This window comes from Bemisia tabaci, chromosome 2 (genome assembly GCF_918797505.1).
Source record: "Bemisia tabaci chromosome 2, PGI_BMITA_v3".
NCBI lineage: Eukaryota > Metazoa > Arthropoda > Insecta > Hemiptera > Aleyrodidae > Bemisia > Bemisia tabaci.
This window is the reverse complement of record NC_092794.1, coordinates 33,264,231-33,287,096: the sequence shown is the minus strand read 5'-3', so window position 1 is coordinate 33,287,096 and position 22,866 is coordinate 33,264,231. Positions and strand designations below refer to the sequence as shown.

At 38.8% G+C, this 22,866-nt stretch overlaps 2 protein-coding genes across 8 annotated transcripts in view; one reads left to right on the top strand and one right to left on the bottom strand.

The window, feature by feature from the left end:
* The window catches only part of CysRS-m (cysteine--tRNA ligase-like protein, mitochondrial), a 158,660-nt gene that overhangs the window by 119,839 nt on the left and 15,955 nt on the right, over window positions 1-22,866 (bottom strand). For 6 of the 7 annotated variants that reach the window (XR_011899298.1, XR_011899299.1, XM_072297178.1 and 3 more), the window contains exons 2-3: window positions 8,970-9,265; window positions 1,409-1,619 (exon numbers count right to left, since the gene is read on the bottom strand). The exons of the other annotated variant lie outside the window; for it this stretch is intronic. Coding sequence is in view for 4 of the 6 variants with exons in the window: in XM_072297178.1 (XP_072153279.1) it covers window positions 1,409-1,619; window positions 8,970-9,265 (507 nt within the window). In the remaining 2 variants the exon portion in view is untranslated. The remainder of the gene's footprint in view (window positions 1-1,408; window positions 1,620-8,969; window positions 9,266-22,866) is intronic. 7 annotated transcript variants of the gene reach the window in all.
* On the top strand, window positions 12,316-22,854 carry LOC140224064 (uncharacterized). The gene is made up of 5 exons (XM_072297193.1): window positions 12,316-12,978; window positions 15,341-15,443; window positions 19,334-19,923; window positions 20,819-20,890; window positions 22,718-22,854. The coding sequence occupies exons 3-5, from the start codon at window positions 19,439-19,441 to the stop codon at window positions 22,830-22,832; spliced, it is 672 nt and encodes a 223-aa protein (XP_072153294.1). The 5' UTR covers window positions 12,316-12,978; window positions 15,341-15,443; window positions 19,334-19,438; the 3' UTR covers window positions 22,833-22,854.

Here is a 22,866-nt window from a genome sequence, read left to right as displayed (position 1 = left end):
CGTGACGATTTCTCACTGGATTCGGGCGGGAACTATCTCGTATCGAACACACGGATCCGTCTGATCCAAGATCTTGAGGAGAAGAACGGCGCCGAGGATAAATAGTGGGCGGACTCGAGTGGATGGAGGCTATGAGTTTAGGACAACTTCGCATGGAGGATATCGACCGATGTAAGGAGATCCTTAAAAACGTCAAGTCGGAACGATTGCTGCATCAAAATAACATGCAACGACTCGATACGAAATTATCACTACTCGAAAACAGGATCAAACAATTAGAGGTTTCGTCGTCGGCTGCGGAGCGAACTCCAGGAAAATAGAAATGAAAGTTACGATGAGCCTTACGATGAATATTTCATAATCGACAAATTGAAGGGGAAACATACACTACTCCGTTAAATACCCCACAGATTGAAGGAGCAACATTCAATGCTCAAATTTTTCTGCACAATTTCACAGCATCACCCTACCCATATTTCATATTTTAATGCACAACTTCATAGAATAGCCCGCCCCACCAACTCTATTTTTAACAATTTGTTGCTTAATTTTACAACACTACCCACCCCGCAAATTCCAATCGGCAATTTTTGGAAGAATTTAGCTGAAAACTTTTGACGTATGACCACCGTTTTCATACTACTAAGGCTGCCGAAACAGATACTTGATTGGGTTTCTCCTGAAAGAAGAAGGGGCTACCTACTGCCTATAGGGGGGCGACAAGGGATTTGCAAGAAATGAAGGAGTGTCAACTCCCTAACGGCCTACGGGAGGATAGGGTACTAGGGTGGTTCAGTGTCGCAGACTGCTAGGGAGCACTCTAAAAACGGCTCATATGTGTGTAAATGCAGAGGAAAAATAATGACAACACCAACGCTTAGATTCTCATGAACAGCATTGTAGTATAACAATACAATCGCATACTGGGCATATTGTTTTCAGGACGTGTGACCTCAATACCCATCTTCTTCCCATCCTCCTACTTTGCGACTCTCCAGCCAGTAAAAACTGTTTCTGCCGATTAACTATCTTAGGCAACCAGCGTGGGATACATTGCATCCTCAAAGTGTCATCAGGCAACCTTGTGCCAGTGGTTAAGGGTCGCTCAGGAATAATTTCCTTAGACTATGCAATTCGTGGCAAATGATATATCACGAGGAAAATACAATAAAATTGAATACCCCCCCCCCCCCACCGTAGAAGTGCCACTTTCTTTTTTATCAAAATGCGCACAATGGATTTCACATACACTGCCCCAATTTAATGAGAAAAATGCTCCCTTCTATCTGACCCACATCAATTGCCATAGATTCGTTCCTGAGAAGGACTTTTCTGCTGTACAGCTACCTAGCAACATATTATCAGGACGTTGATATTATGGCGTGTGGCCAATGTAAATGTTGATCACCTGGCCATTACAGAGCATTCAATATGCCAGCCTGGTCTTCCACAGCCCCAAGGAGTTTCCCAAAAGGGCTCATTTGGTTTCATGCCTTTCCACAGAGCGAAATCTAAGGGATGCTTTTTGTGCGGGCTATTTGGTTCCGATAAATTTTCCTCTGGGGTCCAATATAATTTTCCATAACATCCATATTTCTGTGTATCAAAATAAACTGATCCTGGAAATAAAATGAAAATGTGAAAATTAGATACTTGTTGTGGAAATTATTGATTTAATTTGAAAGCCCCTGGATTTCCTGTAATCAATAGGAGAGCAGTGTGGCTAAAGCCAAATCTAGCCGATTAAAAGTCTTTCTACTCATTGAAGGGACTGCAATATGTCTTAAATCACATTCATTTTTTTATTTTTTATTTTTGTCTTTTACTATTTTGACTTTTTTTCCGAGATACTTTCGAAGAAAAAACTAAATTAGACTGAACATTTTGAAATTTCGCAACCGAGAGACATCGATTCCAAATTTCCTACTCCGCATCACTGGCATGTGAGAAAACCTATGGGTTAAGTGGAAACATTCACCCAACACCGCCATTTTTTGAGGAGAGGTGGGTGAAAAGTTGATCTACTAAACTAAATGAATCTGAATGAATCTAAAATGAAATCTGAAAAATCTCTACTCCAATTTGCTAACTGGTACTCCCTTTTACTTACAATCACTAGCTATTGCTGACCATCATCAATTTTGGTGTATAGTTTTTTTTTTTTTTTTTTTTTTTTTTTTTTTTTTTTTTTTTTTTTTTTTTTTTTTTTTTTGATGCGGGGCAAAGGTGAAATTAAACATCTGTTTATGATATTACGACTTTGACTTCCCGCAGAATTGCAGGAACATTTCATGCAGGAGTCTTTCATTAAAATGGAGGAGAATGGGGGGGAGGGGGGGGTTAAACGGTCATTAAAAGGCCTTATTCAAAAGCGGTCATTTCCAACCTCCCCCTGATCTTCGAAATACTTTCGGGGTCCATAGAGGATCACTTCCTAGGTCCAAAACACTGACGATTTTTGAAATCAAACAATTATGGATAGAGGGGAAGGGGGGTCAAAGTTAAAACTTTAAACTTGCATACCTTGTGAACGATTTGTCATTAAGAGATGATCTTAGTCTAAAAATTTAGAGAAATCCGTCAGTTTTTAGACGATAATGATAAAATTGTTCCATTTAGAAAATTTCATCAATTGCTGCCACGTTGCCATGGCTCAAATTTTCAATTTCTTACATTTTTAGCTGGGGCGGTACCTTTTTAGGTCACTCCTAGACAAAATCACTCGTCAAAAATGACAAGATCAGGATAAATGATTAATCTGTAATAGAAATAGGGGAATCAAAGTTTTCGATCATAAAAAAAATTATGTTTACCTTCAACGGTTCTCTGGGTAGAAATAAGAAGAAAAAAGAGGAATTGTTAAGAAAAGCGTGCCATTTGAGCTTTTTAAAAATGTTAAGTCCATCCTAGAGAAACGATTAGAAACAGATTCATGATTTTCTTAAAGTTGATGCGGCGAGCGTCAGCTGAGGCTAGTTCTGTAACATTCATATGTCACGATATTTTGTACTTTTTAAATAATTTGTTTAGGGAACGAGCTAATGGGGTATAAAAAGTATGACCTCGCAATTTGTGATCGATTTGGGGGCATGGGTGATCTTGGGACTCGGAACAAACCAGGTCCCAGTGTACCGCATCCACTTCGAAAAATCTTGTCTCTCCTCCAACTTATTTCCCCAGGATGAACTTGTGCTTGTTTTAAAGCTTAAATGGTCTACTTCCACCACAAAATATTTTTGTTACGTTTTGTGCGATACCCTCAACGTCACAGCTGAAAATGTGAAAGTTTGAAAATTTGAGCTATGGCGACGTGGCAGCAATGGATGACATTTTCATAATGGACCATTCTTTTAAACATTGCCTGAAAGTAAGTGGTTTTCTCTAAATTTTGAGACCAAGATCATCTCTCTACAACAAACCATTAGCGAGAAATGCGAGTTTAAATTTTTTGCTTTGATTCCCCTCCCCCTTCTTCCGTGATTGTCCAATTTCAAAAATCGTCAGTGTTTTGGGCTCGAAAAGTAATCCTCTATAAAGTCTGAAAATATTTCGAAGATCAAGCCAAGATTGAAAATTACCGATTTTGAATGAGGTCCTTTCTTCCTTGCTCTGGTCACAAAACGAGAGGCGAGTGAGGATAGGAATCGATGCGCAATACGTCATTACAAATCTTTTTTTACATTCCAAAGAACCTAAAACGTGAATTCTGACGGTGAATGAGAGAATTTGTTTGTTTGTGTTTCATGTGCGTCTGTGTTAGTGACTATGCGCTCACGGAGGAACGAGTGCGTTTTCAGATGAGCGTTATTAGGCAACGCGCCGCGCCGCGCCGTCGCTAAGTAGTCACCAGAGACTCTGCGGGAAACTAAATTCGTCGATAGAACGTCAATGTAGAAGTTGTATCCCACTTTCTTGAACCTTCGGTGTGACGATTTATCAAATTCTTGCTTCTTTGGCTTTTCGGAACGATTTTTCTCAACAGTTTGGCAACGCAGGAAAAAGTCGACTTAACATTTTTTGTTCATTTTTTTGCGTCCTTTCCAAAAACGTGCACGGTTTTTAGTTTAAATGGTGTCCGGACTTTTTGGCGCGACCGTTTCGGCGCGGGATCGTTCGGCGCACGCTCTATACTTTTTAGAATACAAGAAGGGATTGCTTACCTCATTTTTCAGAACGATTTCCTGTCAGAATATTCCGGAGAGGAAGACAAAGAAAGTGGAAGTAGTGGGTGTGGTTGACAAAAAAAACCAAGAATTTGCTATATAAATGTTTTAAGATAGTCCAGTCTTGGAAGTTTTTACCCCCCTTTTGCCAGATGAGTGCCAAACAACGATGAGATGGGAGAGGAATGAGAGGGGAAGGAGTAGGGATGAAAGTTCACCAGCTCCGCCCACTAGCTGGACTTAACGGAATAGTAGGCCGTGGAAGTGTAAAAAGTGTATTTAACCCTTGGCACTGAGAAATAGATTACTTACTTCTTAAAAATGACTAAAATTAGCTGAGTCCTCAGTAAAGAGCCTTGTCACTAAAAAATAAAGACAAAGCACCTTCCTTAAAACACGTTTCGTTACAAGATAAATGATCAGTGCGACGAGTTCAAAAGTGCCATATTTACTGTCTACTGAAATACACCGAAAAGTCCGTGCGCCGAAAACCCCGAGCGCCGAAAAACCCCGAGCGCCGAAAACCCCCTGTGCTGAAAAGTCCAACGCCGAAAGGTCCGCGAACCGTTTAGATTGAGTTCTACGTGTATAAAATTGAAAAAAAAAAACCCCTGAAAATGGGCTAAAAATGGCAACATTAGACCGTATGGCCCCTTATAATTCGTCGGAGGCCTTTATTTTAAAGGCTAGAAATGGAACGTACGCAAAAAGTACACGGGGATCGCCTGCTGAATGAGTGAGAACGGTCGAAAAAGTTGCCGAAAATACTTGACTATTTTTCAATGCCAGGATCTTGGGTTTGAGGCGCTGCTGCACCTTTGCACGGGCTCCGTTCGGTAAAATATTTGGCACAGAGTTTACCTAGGACTAGTACTTTGAAAAACATGAAACATCCAGAAAAATCCAGGTGGGGCCAGAAAAGTCCCTTAACGATACTCCTCCTTAATTCTAGTGCGAGATTATGACAAAAACGCACTAAAATCTCGTCTAATTACCTATCTTCATTTTGAGCGGATCTTAGTCCAGTCAAATTAGAAAAATTAGAGGAAAAAATTCCCATACAAGCGATTTTTGGCTAAAGTTGTTTGTTAGGGTCTAGAGAGGCACAGGCTAAAAGTCCCCATCGATACCCCTTGTGCCTAGCCCCCCAGCCCCCCCAAAGCCCCCCAAAAAGGCTAAAAAATCGGTTTTTCGGCTATAACTCGAGGACGGTTGGAGATAGCGAGTTGCGTATCATTTGGAGAATGTTCCTTATCAAATTCTGCAAAAAAAAGTTTCTTAAGCTTTTTCTTCCCCAGGCACGCCTTGACCCTCAAAATGGCCGCCGCGTATGGGCGTCATAGCGCGCTTCCTCACTGTACGGTACACATAGGTACGCCTCTAGACCGCGCGGCCGAATGTCTCGACCTTCTCACCCCGTCACCCTCTATATATAGCTGAAATTTACATGATATGCAAGTATTATGTACTCTTACCTTGTTTGCTATGCAAAATTCTGTTTTCAGTCAGTAAACTTTGATGCTTCAGCAATAGCCTGAGGGCGATTAATAGCCAGAAAGGAAGGACACGTATTTTGATGACACTGTGATCCTAATTATTGCCCGACATATTTGCGTGGTAATTTTTTTTAAATCATTCGCAGGTCGATTCACGGTTTTTAAAAAGAACGTAAATCAAGGTCGTAGGAGGGGGGGGGAGAGGAAAAAAAAAGGGAGGAAAGGGCGGTCTGTTAAGGAATGAAAGAACACTTTATTTATGAGTTACAATTTTAGTAGCGGTTAAATAATAAAATGAAAATGAAGTTAATAAAATTTGAGTGAAAAATTTGAGTGAATTTTTTTTTATTAAATAAAAACGAATGTTGTCCAATGAATCATTTTGTTTCTTTGCAACACATAGTCTTAAGAGAATTTTGCTACCGGACTCGGACATGGAATCGAATTTTAAGCCTTGATCCTTAAATGACACGCAAAATCTTGAATATCTTCATTTTTTCCTTAAAGTGGAGAGTGCCATCTTGCCCTTTCCAAAAATTGCCGAGTTAGTATCACACCCGGAAAATGCATGTAAAAATAGCATATAATCTTTTAGTTTCGGACGGGCGTTTAGGCTTTTAAAAGAGTAAATTTTTGCTTCAAAGTTTTGTCAACCAGGTTTTACAAAAAATATTTCCTTATTTTCTGGAGACAACGTACTTAAAATTATTAAAAAATCGACGTCTCCTCCAACAATCACACAATTTTTGGTTGACTCCAATGATAAGATCAAAGCCGTTTAAACAATCAGTGGGTGTGCATCTCCATCTGGAATTTCATTTTGAAGACCGATGTTCCTGAATTTTTTTTGTGGAATTTCTATCAGTCTTGTTTTGTTTTCGTCATTAAATAAAAACTTTTCCTGGATTAAAGTTACTTTTGTTTCTTCATTAAAAGCAATTTCCATGACCATTGATTTACCGTACCTTTAGGATCTCTCAGCATTTTTTGTTGACGGTGTGTCACTCGAATAACCGTCTAAAATAATGAGGCAATTTGTATCAAAATTCCGATGGACATCGGTTATGTAATTTTCTGTAATCTCCAAACTTTTCTGCTCCCTGGGGCCAGACTGCGCGGTATAATAGAAATCTACCATCAAGAATGTATTTGCTGTTACTTAATTGGGGCCTTTTTTTCTAGTTTCGGCTCAAAAATGGCGCATAAAGAGGCTTTTTTCGTTTTCATTATTCTATTGGTATCAAACTGGGACTGAGCGTACGGAGATAATTCATACTTAGAGCAATTCACAAGGCCTTCTTGCAACGTCATAAAAATGGAGATGCGTTGAAATAATCGCAATGGATCACATGTAATGTCATTTTCGTGGAGTAAGTGTTACCTGTGTCTGTGTATGAATTTCGGACTATCATTTTAGGTGATAATTTGATTTCGCCAAATTTTTTCTAGAAATTGTTTCTAAGATTCTAAGTCCGACAAGTTCTGAGGTAGATTTATTTTTTAAAATTCTTGATCTATTCGAAATCCGGGAATCAACCTCACACAAATACGTCGGGCAATAATTAGGATCACAGTGTCATCAAAATACGTGTCCTTCCTTTCTGGCTATTAATCGCCTTCAGGCTATTGCTGAAGCATCAAAGTTTACTGACTGAAAACAGAATTTTGCATAGCAAACAAGGTAAGAGTACATAATTATTGTATATCATGTAAATTTCAGCTATATATAGAGGGTGACGGGGTGAGAAGGTCGAGACATTCGGCCGCGCGGTCTAGAGGCGTACCTATGTGTACCGTACAGTGAGGAAGCGCGCTATGACGCCCATACGCGGCGGCCATTTTGAGGGTCAAGGAGTGCCTGGGGAAGAAAAAGCTTAAGAAACTTCTTTTTGCAGAATTTCATGAGGAACATTTTCCAAATGATACGCAACTCGCTATCTCCAACCGTCCTCGAGATATAGCCGAAAAACCGATTTTTTAGCCTTTTTGGGGGGCTTTGGGGGGGCTGGGGGGCTAAGCACAAGGGGTATCGATGGGGAGTTTTAGCCTGTGCCTCTCTAGACCCTAACAAGCAACTTTAGCCAAAAATCGTTTGTGTGGGAATTTTTTCCGCTAATCCGAGATTTTTGATCTAATTTGACTGGACTATATACGGCGTTTGTTTATGACCGCGATTTGCCGCGAAATGCTGTACATCAGCTCAAAATTAAGATAATTGGACGGAACTTTGATGCGTTTTTATCATGATTTCGCGCCGGAACTAAATTTTTACGCCTAAAAGATTAATCTATCAACGACAAAAAATTTCGGTCCAGGTACTGGGGCTCTTGGAGGAGGGATAAAGGGTGCCCATCGTTACAACCCTGACAATGAACGGGTTGCAGACATCTCTTCGCCTCACAATAGAGGGTGTCTAGCGAGCGGTCCGGTCATCGCGGACCGGACTGATGCGTTGCCATTTACGGATTTTAATGCCGTTAAAGTCTCAGGTTTCGTGAAATGGACTGTATTCGCCGTTTTCCGAACGAAACTCAGTAGATCCTTTCGAAAGTTTTTACGGGAATACTTCAAATTTGTAAGAGAGAAGACGATCACACATCTTAATGAATGGTAGAAAGGGAAATTACTGATAGAAAAAAAAAAGATTAATAAAATGTACAGCTGAGGATACTAAAAAATTCGAGATGACTTTCATTTCAGGGAAACACATGTCACGGTAGTAATGCATAGTGCGCTGTTAGGTTTATTAGTAGGTACGTATGGAGATAGACGTTAGAGCATTTCATTGTCATTGCCTGCGATAGCATTAGTGCTGCTCGCCCGGTGATCTCGTGTATTTCGACCTTCTCTCAAAAAGTACAAAAGCCTATCAGTGTGCCTTGTGAGATAGATTCTCCAGCCACGTGGTCCAGTGTGTGACCCGACTGATTAGTTGGTCTTCCTCTTCCCTAGGAACACTCCACAGGACTATCCCTCATTCGTGGATTTTCCGAAAGCACCAGCTAGCGTTGCTTGTCGTTTTCTTGGCGTGAAATTGAGACATGAAGACCATCCGGAGGGTTTTTTTTCCACAAATAACTGAAAGATCGTTCTAGAAATACAGGGCAGAGTTCCCTACCCAATGAGTTCAACGAGGGCTTGTTAAAATGCTAATGAAATAGGCAACTAGCTCCTACAAATCGTTTCCCCATGTCTTCAATAGTTGTACCTGTGGAAACCAACCCTCGCGATCAGTTTTCTTGGGAAGGCCTTTGTAATAGCAATTTTTGATCACTCTGATGTTTTGCAAATAAAAGACAAATAAAGTTACCGTCTGGTGCAGAATACGCGACTTCTTTCTTCATTAATTCATCAACACAGTTCTGTATTTCCAATATGTGATCTGAAACTCGGGCAATGGTATGTGGAGGCAAAATATTAAGCTTCCGAAGATCCGAAAAAAATTCAAATTCATACAGTTTTGCAAGAGTTTTAAAATTCTCTCTCAGAACGTTTGCCTTCAAAATTATTTTATCATCAATATCAGTTACACCCATTATGTAGTGTACCTTTAGATTAAAAAAATCTTCCAAAATTCGGCGAATAATGTCAAATTTCATGTAGCAACTGAAACAGAAGAAAGCAAAACAATTAAAAAAGCAAAAGTCAGCAACAGCTAACGCTCCCTTCCTGTTGTAATTTGGGATGGATCGTTGTGGAGACATAATTATAACATTAGTTTGAAATTACGATCTTGACCTTTTATTCAGTAAAGTGCACGGCGGAAGATGAGTAACCTGGCAGCACACACGCGTGCGAGCCACACACACACACACACACACACACACACACACACACACACACAACACACACACACACACACACACACACACACACACACACACACACACACACACACACACTATTAATTTACAGTAATAAGCGCTGCCAACTTTATCTTTCAATGAAGATTGCCAACTTCAACATTTCAACACTTCTCTTCAATCGTAACTTAAAAGTGAGAAGATTTATTTTTAAAAAATTGATTTACATACAGATTGTTATAAAATTATTTCGGACATAGGTAACAGAAATTTAAGACATAGGTAACAGAATGTTATACAATTACTAGGGGGCTACGCCTCCTGGCCGCTACGCGGCCCAACCCCCTGAAGGCGCTGCGCGCCATCAATGGGCCGCTTCGCGGCCCTATTTTTACCCTCCTATCAGTGTTAGTTTTATTTTTCCCCTAAACAATTACGATATGAGGTATACTTTAATTTTAAACTTTACTTAAAATTACTTTAAAATTAAAAGGACGCGTTTTGGAATGACTGATTGATGAAATATTGCTGTAAAACAATGAACAATGATAGTCAGGTAATAATTAAAGTTTCATGAGTTGGGGATCGAACCTACACCGAATTCAAAGTGGACGCATTCGACGTCTTAGACGACTCGGTCACCGCTCGACGTGAGGGTTTGGATGCGAATCTTGTGTAGATAAGTGTAGAGCTGATGCGCAGGCTACACAGCTACTGCGCAACCTCCTCGACCACTGCGCATCCTCCCGCGCATAGCGGTAGCAGTACCGGAGCATTCTATAAACTCACTCACTTTTATAACGTGATTTTAAAAAAACTTGGGTCCTTTTTCCAAAATCTGATTACAGCGGGCTCATCTAGGGTCTATTACCTGTCGATTTACGCAAAAATCATGGAAATCGGCCCGGTAGAACGCTCAAACGAACTATGACAAAAAGTATAAATTTACATTGTTTAAATGGGAGAATTCGCATTTTTACCACATAATATAAAAAAACTTGGGCCATATTTTGAAAATCTGAAAAGAGTTGGCTTATTTAGAGACAATTGCCCGTCGATAACCGCAAAAATCATGAAAATCGGCCCGGTAGAACGCTGGAACTAAGCGTTACCAGTTTCGCAAAATTAGGAGGTCTTGGAGCTTATAGTATAGATTTACGACATGGCTTCTCCTCAATCTGTAGGTAATGAGAAAGTGAGAAAAAGCATTTACAGAAGTTGTGCGTTTTTTAAAAAAAATTGTGAATGAAATATTAGATTGAGAAAATATAATATTAATTTTTGAGGCCAAAACCTTCGACACAGAATTTTAACATTTCATTTGGAACAGGTTTTGTTAGCACATCTGCTATCATTAGTTCACCTGGAATGTAGTTAATGCTTAATTTTTTGTTTTCGATTTGTTCACGGATGAAATGATACCTATTATCGATGTGTTTTGTCCATCTATGATGGACAGGATTTTCAGCAAGAGATATGTGAAAACCCAGTTAATTCTTCAAGAAATTTTTTGAGGTAAATTGCTCTTTTAGAAGCATCGGAGAGTGATAAGTACTCCGCTTCACTGCTGGAGAGTGCGACTGTTTGTTGCTTTCTACATTCCCATGATACTGCTGCATTAGAAAGAATAGAAGCATTACCAGAAAGAGATTTTCTTTTTAGGTCATTATTTGCCCAATCAGAATCGGCGAAACCTGTAAGACAGTTTTCTGATTTTTTGCAATTTAAACAGATATGGGCAGAAAATTTAAGATAACGAAGAATGCGTTTGGCTGCAGACCAATGTTGTTGATTAGGTTGCTTTGAAAATTGACTCAGACAGGTAACTGCAAAAGAAATGTCCGGTCGACTGTTAACTGAAAGGTACAATAAAGAACCAATGAGTTGCTGATAGCTTTTTTCTAAGTTAAGATCAGGTGGTAGATTATCAAATTTTGTGTCGATGATTGGAGTAGATATGGGTTTACAATTTGATATATTACATTTATCAAGTAAATTTAAAGTATATTTTTCATGACTTAGTTTAATGGTTTGAGCATTTACATCTCTAGTGACAGTCATGCCAAGACATTGGGATACTTCCTCTAAGTCTTTTAGATTGAAGAATTCAGACAAATTTTTTGTAGGGAATTTTCGTTCTTTTTTATTGTTACTGAAAACAAAAAAATCATCAACAAAAATTGCGACAACAATTAATTCGTCATCATTACGTTTATAGTAAACACATGGTTCATGTTTCGAACATTGATATTTAAGGTTGATGAGGACTGAATTTACTTGAGAATTCCAGGAACGCGATGCTTGCTTCAGGCCATAGACGGCTTTTTTGAGACGAAAAACTTTATTTTGAGGCGCTGCGAGACCTTCAGGTATTTTGACATAAATTGTTTCGCTTAATTCACCGTGAAGAAATGCGTTCATGGCATCTAAGTGATTGATTTTCATATTTAAATCTACCGCTAAAGCGAATAATAATCTTAGTGTGGAGTGTCTTACAACTGGTGAAATAGTTTCTAGGTAGTCAACACCATAGCGTTGTGTACATCCTTTAATTACTAGTCGTTTCTAGGTATTCAACACCATAGCGTTGTGTACATCCTTTAATTACTAGTCTTGCTTTATAAATTTGTTGATTATCACTTGTATATGTTTTTCTTTTAAAAACCCATTTAGTTTCTAGAACCTTTTGGTCTTTTGGTATATTGGTTAATTCCCAAGCTTTGTTTTTGTTGAATGAATTAATTTCACGAATCATTGCTTTAAGCCACAATTCCTTATCGGAGCTCGTTAACGCTTCATGTACAGATTTAGGGACAGAATTGTGTTCATCAGAGGTAGTGTTACTTACAGCTTGAAGTAAGAAGTAGTTATCCGTCCAGGCAGGTTTTTGTTTTGATCTGGTGCTTTCTATTTGATCATTGACAGCAATGACTGTTACATCTTGACTGCTTTCATCTTCGGTGAATAGTTCTGGAATGACTTGAGCAATTTGACTGATATCGGCACTTACATCTGAATTTTCTTCAGGTGTATCAGTTTCAGAGCTTATTTCTTCTTCGCTGGAAGTACCTACTAGAATCTTGAAATGTTTCATTTTCGTTTAAATGTGATGTTCGTTTGTAATTTCTATAAAAGCTGTGGGATTTGTTTCGTTTTCTTGTTCTTTACGTATGTTGTTTTGATCATTTAAATGTGATGATTCATTTGTGAGTGACGATTTAAGTTGGAAAAATTAACCTTCATCAAAGATGACATCACGAGATAGTTCTAGTGATTTGGATTTATTGGGGTCTATAAGTCGATATGCTTTTGTTTCTTCGCATATGCCCACAAAAATCATTTGCTTGCTTTTGGCATCTAATTTGCTTCTTTTGGCTTTCGGGATGTGACTAAAAGCTTTACAACCAAAAATCCTAATATGACTTAAATCAATTTTTCTTTAGGAGTGACTTCTAAGAGGGCTTGAGAGGGCGATCTATTTTTTAGATAGAAAGCATAATTTACTGCTTCTGCCCAGTAAGTAATGTTGATTTAGATTTGCATCTGCTAACATACTTCTGAATTTGTCCATAATAATTCGGTTTGCCCTTTCCGCGACACCGTTTTGTTGAGGAGTACAAGGTGTTGTAGTTTGATGTTTTATACCTTCTGCCTTTAAAAAAGTATGAAATTGCGAGCTGCAATATTCTCTCACATTGTCATCTCGTAAACACTTTATACTAAGATTAGTTTGTTTCTTGAAAAAATGTTTAAATTCTTTAAATTTTGTGAAGACTTCATCTTTGTGTCTTATAATATAAACGAATGTTTTCCTAGTGAAATTGTCTAAAAAAGTGATGAAATACTTCATACCGTTGTGGGATGAGGTTGACATAGGGCCGCAAACATCACTGTGGATTATTCCGAGTTAAGTACTAGCTCGAGAACCACATTTGCTAAAAGGAGCTCTGGAATGTTTCCCCAGAACACATTGTTCACAAGGATTGTAAAGGTTTCCATTAAACTTAACTCCTGTGACCATACCATCTCTCGGCGATTTCATGGAGTGAAAATTTAAATGCCCTAGACGCTTGTGCCATAAATCTACATTTCCACCACTTTTAATTGCTACATTTGTAAGTAAGAAAGTGCTGAAAGAGAGTTTACACCTTGGTCGATGTTTAACTTGTAAATTCCATCAATATAGGATGCGGTTGCCACGACTTCACCGTTTTACGTGAAAGTTTCATCGTGGTAGATGGTGCAACCACTGGGGGTGAAAACAACAGAAAAACCATTCTCAACCAATTTACTTACAGATAGAAGGTTGACTGCTAAATTGGGAATGTACGGGACATTTTTAATGGTTGAAGGCTCATTGTGACCTTGAAGCTGAACTATATAATCACCTTTACCTTTAGATTTTAAGATCTGATTGTTTGCTGTTGTGATACTTTCACTTGAGACATTAGTTTGAAAATTTACAAGATTATTAGCATTATTACACATGTGATTTTGGCTAGCGCCTGAGTCAACAAACCAGTCAGAAGAATTTACATTAATGAACACATGAATTCATCTTGAAGAGGATCGCTGATAGCGGCTACTTGATGAGCTAGATCGAGGCTTTCATGAACGTAAGAGTGAATAGACGAGTGATTTTCTAATCTTACCGAGAATAAGTTTCTTAATAGACGCAATCTACGAGACAAACCAGAACTTTCAAAAGCTTCTTTCAAGTTTTTCCAGGCATCATAAGGAGTAGTACAGTTCCTGATGTGAACGATGCATGCAGGTTCAACCATGAGGGAGATTTTTGCTAGAGCCTTCCGCTGCTCGGCCTTTTTACCATCATCTGCGTACAATGAGGAGTTCTCAGCTACTGCAGGATCGGTGACTATCCATAGGTCGTCCAATTCAAGAAACTTCGACAACTGGAATTTCCATAGGGAGTAATTTTCTTGTCCCTTCAGCTTCTCAAACGACAGTAGCAGGGAGGTGGAGGTAGTCATCCCGATGTATGCTGCACGGAGGTCACGAAACGAGAAGATTCTTGACTAGTGATTGTCAAGATGAGAAGAACACATGACACAAATGGTTGCATAGGCTAATAAATGCCATGTTAAACACCAATGAGGAAATTACGAGTTCCAAGTGAGAAAGAGTTAGATTTGGAGCGTGGTTGTACCACTTAGATTTGGAGTGTGCTAAAGAGAGAAGGTCTGGCACGTCATGTTCTGTCTACAGCCTGATCATTGAAACTTTGTTGACTTGACAAGCCATAGCCCTATCGAAACCATGCAATATATTCCAGTTTAATGTCTTACTCACTATAAACTTTCAATAATCCGCCTGCTAGGCAATGCAGATCAAGTCGGAGAGAACATAGAACTTATATAGTGGCAACAACAGATGCCTTGCCGAACTTGAATGAATAATGGTCTAAATAGACTATTTAAGGACTGTTCGTCATCATGCAACATCCTTCTTTGATCAACATGGTCGTCGAATTTTGATCAAAATGTAGTGCCACCATTCATCATCTCTTGCTAAACTGAGCATTTCCCCCAAGTTTCCGTTTAAAAATAATAGGATGTACCTATCAATTTTAGGACTGATGACTTCTGAAACTCAATTCGGAAACGGTTTAGAAATTAGATCCTCTATAAGTGCCTTTAAGATCATAGACGATTTTTTACGCGATCAGTATACAGCATACAGTTTTCTCATGGACCATGAAAGTAAAGGAGATCCCGATTGAGACAGTTCTTTACGCCTCCTATTTTGCTAGCCCCCTTTATTTGTAAAAATCAAAATTTGTGGTCCCATGCCCCCCCCCCCCCTTGCAGTCATTTTCATCAGTCTCAACTCCTTCACCTTCACTGTTTCTTTGTTACAGCTGACAGATGAACGATTGAACATTGAACTATTGAGAATTCAACCATTCAAAATATCTTGTAAAATATCTGGAACTTGAACGATTCATCACTCAACATGTCCCAGTAAGTAAATAACTTCATTTTAAGAAAATCTCAGAGAACCCGTAACCTTTACAAGGGTCGTTCAAGGAACACTGAGGCTTCTCAGCCATTATGAAATCCATGCGCACTTGGCCCTCTTTCGTCATTTTGAGTCTTAACTAGAATACCATACAGGGTTATCCAAAAGTCACCTACCACCCCTGTAACTTTTTTCCTAATTGAGATAGAAATTTGAAACTTTGGGAATGTTCCTCGGTTTAAGGTAGCAACTTTATGGACCCCCAAAATTTTGGGGGGCGGCCCCCCCTAAGGGGGGAGGGGGCTAACTTTTTTTTTTCAAATGGCAACCCCCGTTTTGTGATACCTCATTCGAAAGATAAAGAAAAAAGAAAAATTTTTAAGCAAACCGCAGGTCAAAATATTGATTTGTGACAAAATGGCGGCCGGTCAAAGTTCAAAATGGCGGAAATTTGGCATCTCCGTTTTTTATCGGCGGATTGGTCTGAAACTCAGAATCCTCGACTTTTTCGGGACGAGAAAAGCAATTCTGCCATTAGTTTTCCAGAAATGTCAGTCCTTTTCAAAATGGCGACTTAGAGCGGGAAGTGGATATTTAGGCTGCTTATCGTCAGATTTGTATGAGACTTGGTATCCGGCGGTATTTTGGCACGAGAAGAACGAATCTTTCATTGGATTTTTGAATTTTTTAAAAACTTTAAAATGGCGGCAAAAATGCAAATGGCGATGGTGAATGCACAATTTCCTGTTATTTTTCCACCACCATTTTGACGATATTCGGTGTTTCAAAAATCTAATGAAAGATTAATTTTTTTCGAGCCAAAAACCACCAGAGTATTGACTTTGGTGCAAATCCATCGGTAAACAGCCGTGATAAGGATTTTCCGTCAATTTTTCGCCGCCATGTTGAAGTTTTTAAAAATTCAAAAATCCAATGAAAGATTCGTTATTCTCGTGCCGAAATACCCCCAGAAACCAAGTCTTATACAAATCCGACGATAAGCAGCCTAAATATCCACTTCCCGCTCTAAGCCGCCATTTTAACTGCCGCCATTTTGAAAAGGACTGACATTTCTGGAAAACTAATGCCAGAATCGTTTTTCTCGTCCCGAAAAACCCTGAGATTCCGAGTTCCAGACCAATCCGCCAATAAAAAACGGAGATGCCGAATTTTCCGCCATTCTGAACTTTGACCGGCTGCCATTTTGTCAAAAATCAATATTTTGACCTGCGGTTTGCTTAAAAAATTTTCTTTTTCATTATCTTTCGAATGAGGTATCACAAAAGGGGGTTGCCATTTGAAAAAAAAAAGTTAGCCCCCGCCCCCCTAAGGGGGGGGGGCCGCGCGCCCCCCAAAATTTTGGGGGGACCAAAAAGTTGCTACCTTAAACCGAGGAACAATCCCAAAATTTCAAACTTCTATCTCAATTAGGAAAAAAGTTACAGGGGTGGTAGGTGACTTTTGGATAACCCTGCAATTTGCATGCATAATTTTGCCCCCCTACTGTAATCAATGCTTTCAAAGTTGAGTTTTAAATTCAGGGAGATTCATATTTTGGACATTCAATAGCCAATCCCATGACATAGAGGTTGAGATTTTCAGACACCGCAAACGAGATATATGATTGCCGACTTACAGCGTTGAAATGTTACTGTAATCATTGTCAATTACTCCACCTACTGGAAGTTTAAAAAATTCTTCATCAAGTCAATTAAAGACTAAAGAGCACAATTAAAGACCCCTTCAGGTGTCTACTAAAAATACCCAATGAAATTCATCTGTTCATGTGAAGAATATTAAAATTCTTGCCAAAAACTTTCCTTGTTTGTATTGGAATGTATAAATATTTCCATGATATGTAGCAACACAGCGTTTGACTGCAGTAGCAAAGAATTTGATGACTACTTGTTTTTACTTTTCAGACAGCGCAACTGCGTCGCTCGCATCTAGTTCAGTCTCCGCAAACCATTCGCCTCGAGCGATGTAGTTTATAAATAAAATTATGTATTTCCTCCTCTCAAACTCGGTTGTTGAATTTAATTTTCCATAACAGCCTTTAGGTTATGGGCCCAGCATACGTCAGACACTCTCGCGATTCGTGTGTGAAAACATCGGTCGTAGCGCAGTTCGTTCGGTCGTGGTTGGTGAAAATTTGGTGAAAAATGAGCTGATTCGGTATTGATTCGGATAACGAGATAACGATCTCTAACGACTTCGATATACACGATTTAGCACTTTACGTACTGTTCGTGATTTTGGTCTTAGTGCTGAGTGCAATAATGATATACCAAAAGTGCAACAAGCTGAAGAGGAGAACCCAGGACATCGAAAGACGCTTTGCAGAGTATCAAGCTTCCCGGTGTTAAATGTGTCAACGAATCCTCGCAAAAACATAAACACAACATAATAGTGACTGCTTGCCTAGCAGAAAATAATAATAACGATAACTACTTGCTCAGTAGAAAATAAAAATAACGAAAACACAACATAATAGTGACTGCTTGCCTAGCAGAATATAATAATAACGATAACTACTTGCTCAGTAGAAAATAAAAATAATGAAAACATAATATAACGGTGACTGCTTGTTTAGCAAAAACTAATAATAACGAAATTACAAAATGTCTACTAAACTCGAAACAAGTAAACTGAGGGCTGTAACCCGCCTCGAAGGAAAATCGAACTTCCAAGACTGATTGTTCGACGTTGAAATATTCTTCGAAGCTGGTGGACTTTGCCAAATAGTGAAAGGCGAAAAGAAGAAACCGGTCGCAGATCCACACGAGTGGATAAAGAAAGATGGACAGGCTAAGAAGATTATCATATCTACGATTAATAAAAGTGTTCGAGGGAACCTCAAAGGGTGCGCAACGTCACACGAAATGTGGAACAAACTTGAAAGTGTCTATGGTACAGGCGGGGAAGAGCGGGAAGCTCGCGTGCTGGAAGAGTTCTATACGGCTAAGCATGAAAAAGGACATGATGTAAACACCCACATCAGCAAACTAGAAGATATCTACTACAGACTGAAGCTTGTGGATAACGAAATTACTGAATCCTGCGTGGTATTTTCAGGAAATAGTGGAGGAAATGTATGTGGGAAATTTCACAGCCAATGCATAAAGTGATCGTACCAGTTGTGAGCACCCCAAAGAAAGTTTTGCCTTTCAAGTTCTAGAAAATCCTAGTTTCGATCAATCAACTTGCGTTTGTTTTTTGAATCCATTCCATATTCTTTTTTTTTCAAAATGTTTATTCATGTTTGGTCTTTGACTTGATATTTGACATCTTTGTCACTTTAGACGAAAGTTTGATTTTACTTGGCGTAAAAAAAAGTAGGTTGAAGCAGATTGGAAGTTTTTCCTGTTGAGAACTTTCTAAATATTCACGTTTTGCAATTGAGTCTTTTTTTAAAAAGGTGTGCGCTCGGTCAAATAATGGCTATAAAAGTTAAATATTGCGGAAAACCAGGTAGAATTACTTGATGGTGCTTTCTAACTGTGTTACAATTCATTAAACTACAACAGAAATAGTCCGGAGGGAAGTCATACCTTTTCTCAAGAAGGTGCTCATTAAAAGAGAAGGTTGCCATTTGCCAAAATGAGCCACTTTTGAAACCAAGTCCTATCAAATATCGTTTATCACATTTTAATCGTTGCAAAAGTGGTTGAATGGTGTGTTAAAGTAAAGGCAAGAATATAAAGAAAATATTCCAGCACTTTAAAACGCAATTCACTGCCCTTCTCTTATTTTTTTAGAAGATTCTAATACGTGTGTTCCAAACTGACACCTACCTTGGGAATTTTTAAAACGGACATGTTTACCGTGTCATTAAAATAAATAGACATGTGATAAACATGTATTGACAATGGTTTATTTTATTTTATGACAGGGAGCAAGAGATTCTCAGGAAGCTAGTGTCCGTCCCTTTAGCCAAAGACTGGTCCTAGTGGAGTTAGGTCGAGCTTGTTTCCAAGACGCGTCTCCGGCCAGGAAAATGAAAGAATTTTTGATCGTTCATCAAGGAATGAAGGAAGGTCATCGAAATCCCGACACCCTTCCCGTGAAAGAACTCGTGCTTGTTCATCAAGAGATGGACAGAGGTCCTCAAGATCCCCAAACACTTCCCGTGAAAGAACTCGTGCTCGTTCATCAAGATCTCCACATACCCGTGACAGAATTCTGGATTGTTCATCAAGAGATGAACAGAGGTCCTCAAGATCCCCAAACACTTCCCGTGAAAGAGTTCGTGCTCGTTCATCAAGATCTCCACATACCCGTGACCGAATTCTGGCTTGTTCATCTAGAGATGAACAGAGGTCTTCAAGATCCCCAAACACTTCCCGTGAAAGAGTTCCTGCTCGTTCATCAAGAGATGAACAGAGGTCTTCAAGATCCCCAAACACTTCTCGTGAAAGAATTCCTGCGTGTTCATCGAGGTCCAGTATTAGTCAACAGCATGAAGGTTCATTTCGATCTTCAGTAAGAATTACTTAACTTTTTTCTTATTCATTGGTTCTTTCTTTCTTTCTTTCTTTCTTTCTTTCTTTCTTTCTTTCTTTCTTTCTTTCTTCCTTTCTTTGGGTAGCATATTTTTAATTGTTTTTTATCTTAGGGGCAGTTTATTCTGGTTCCTTTGAAAAAAGTTCATTTTCACAAAGTTATTTAATCTGCATGCATTTTGATTGATTGAATACGTAAGTTTAAAAAGTGCCCGATTTCAAAAATTTGTCTCAGTGCAGGAAAATGATCTTTGGGCTCTGATGCAAATACTGCTTCATTTATTTATTAGAATATTTTAATCTTCTTCTGTCAGGGTATGGCCCAAATTTTCATCTCCCTCTTCACCCCGAGCCTCAGACCCATTTAGGTCAATATTTTGCATGAAAAGAGTGTTTTTAAGCAATTTTGAGAAATTTAAGGGGGTAAAAAGCCATTTAAGGGATATTAAAGCGACATTTTTAGGCTTAGGAGTCCTTTTCAAAGGCGTAAAAGCCCAATAGGGAGGCCCCAACCCCAATCCCTCTCCCAAACAGATAAAGATTAAAATCTTTGTTAATTTATACTTTCTTCATGCGAATATATGTACCATCTTGTTTATTTAATTTTTTGTAACTTCAATAACATTATCATAAATGAATCTTGATAAATTTGGAAAGCGCCCAACTCGGGAGTTTTTAAATCGCTCATCTTTTCTTAAAATTGAAAGCCAAGGGTGTGTTCTGAACCATAAAAACCCTAAAAACATCCTGATAGTACTTTGCAAATTTTTATCCTTACATTTTGGAAGTTTCACTCAGACCATGTGCTCTTTCGGTTTGTTCTTGATATGTAGATGTTTGCTTTATTTCTAATTCCTATTTTGTTTTTTTTTTAGGGAGGAGATTTACTTTCCGATGGAAGAGTACCTATGCCATCGTGGATGTTTCTCCCTGGTTCAAATTCAAAGGTAAGGATCTCAAAAACCATATTCAGTGTATTTGATTTACTTAAATCAAGTACATGTTGTGATTTATTAATGACAAAGCTCTAAGCTTTAAAAGGGTAATGACAGGTACTAGTTTGCTTTATTTAATAGTTAGTTAAATTTTAAGTCCATGAGGAAAATAGGTAATGAATTAATCAAATTCATGAATTTCATACACACTTTTTTTTAAAAGAAGTGTGGATGGCAGCACCTATGTTTTGACATTCAGCAAAATCAACAGATTTAGGCGTAGCCAAGGCACTATAAAAACTCTTAGGAAAATATTAGGCTTCTTTGGTGCACACGCATTTTTTGATGAAAAATCCATGAAGAGAAGGTGTAAAGCTGCTCCTTGTAACTGTGGGTGATTCATTAGGTATATAGTTAATCTATTTATTTATTTTTTTATTTGTGACCGTACACGAGAAAACGGACCTTAGTCCACGGGGGAAAATTTTTCAGGAGAGCAATTTTTGTTGAGTTGGGTCTAAAAATCTGGATTTAGGTTTTTGATGGAAAACAATCCCCAACATCCCAAAGAATGAGTTAAAAGTGGTTTTATTCATTTTTGTGACAAGGAATATCCTGAGAGAGTATGAAAGAGTTACTCACTCTGCATGTTCACCAAGTAATTTCAAAACTTTAAATAGCTTTTTCTCGAAACTACGTTTTTCTTGCACCGCCAACTTCTAAATTTCATGACTCCGGTTTGGTTCAACTTTTTTGGGCGTTCTTTGGCCTAAAATGCTCCTAGAACCCCCCTCTATCCAGTGGTGGCAAAAAATCAATTTTGAGTTTGGGTGAACTAAGGTACCTCTTCCGTGGACGGTCACATTTAATCATACTTTTTTTCGTGATTTTTTTGTTTGGGGTTGACATCATCTCCTGGTGTCAAGCTGATGTCAGCATGAAGCACCGTGTCTGTCGTCTGACACTTCTTGGACCCTGTATTAAGTGCTAACACGGAGCTTGACATTGGGAGTTGAAATTGACCCTTAGCGGAAGGATTACGTAAGGGCATGCTTCGTCCCCCTTCAAGGCTCTACAGACAAGCTCAGTCCTTCTCCCTCCCTTTAAAGTGTGTCATGTAATAATTGAATGGCTCTTAAAGTTATTGCAGCCAAAACAAGTGAGGCCTTGTTTGTTACTTCTGAGTAGCAGTGGAGAGGGAACTGAAAGGTTCAGTCTCTCCTTCCCTCCCCCGAGCCCAATGAAAAGGGAAAGAAGAGGAGAGGAGAAAGAGGGAGAGAGAAAAGAGGAAAATTGGATGGGAAAAATGAAAAAATATATTTTTTGATGGAAAAACAACAACACTAGAAATTAACAGTTTTTGAGTCCAAGTTCCAAAAATTTTGTAATATGGTCCCATAGATTTTCCACAGCAGTTTCAAGCATGACTATTTCTGGGAGTCTCTGCTGTTTACCTATGCAACAAGCTTCAACATAGTGTTTCTATTGGAACAAATACGGTATAGAGGCTCAATTTTTATACTTCTTGGGTGAAATTTTAAATTTTTCTCTTAGAAATTAACCAGAATTCAGGGTTTTCTGAGCACCAGCTTCTAGAACATTCTCTGTAGAAATGGCTTCAAATTGCATCCAAAAGGCGAATAAAATTTTCAACATTTTGCAAGGGAGACCTCCCGAATCCACCCGCTTGACCCAGGAGTATGAAAACCTCCCCCCCCTCTCCTCCTCAGAGCAAAATCCTGCACAAGCCACAGTTGGGTAGGCTTACGTATCTTATTCCAAACTTCCATTCTACGTAAAATGAAATCTTTATTTTTATTATTTTTGTTTTGTTTTCAGAAGTGTAGAAATTTATCTAACCTTCGAGCCACGACGGCTCCTCGTCACTGTGCACCGAAGTTATACACATTTAAAGCAATCCTGCTGGCGCAAAGAAATAAGCGTACCAAACTAAGCCGAGAAGAAGAAAGGTTTTATGACAGTTGAGG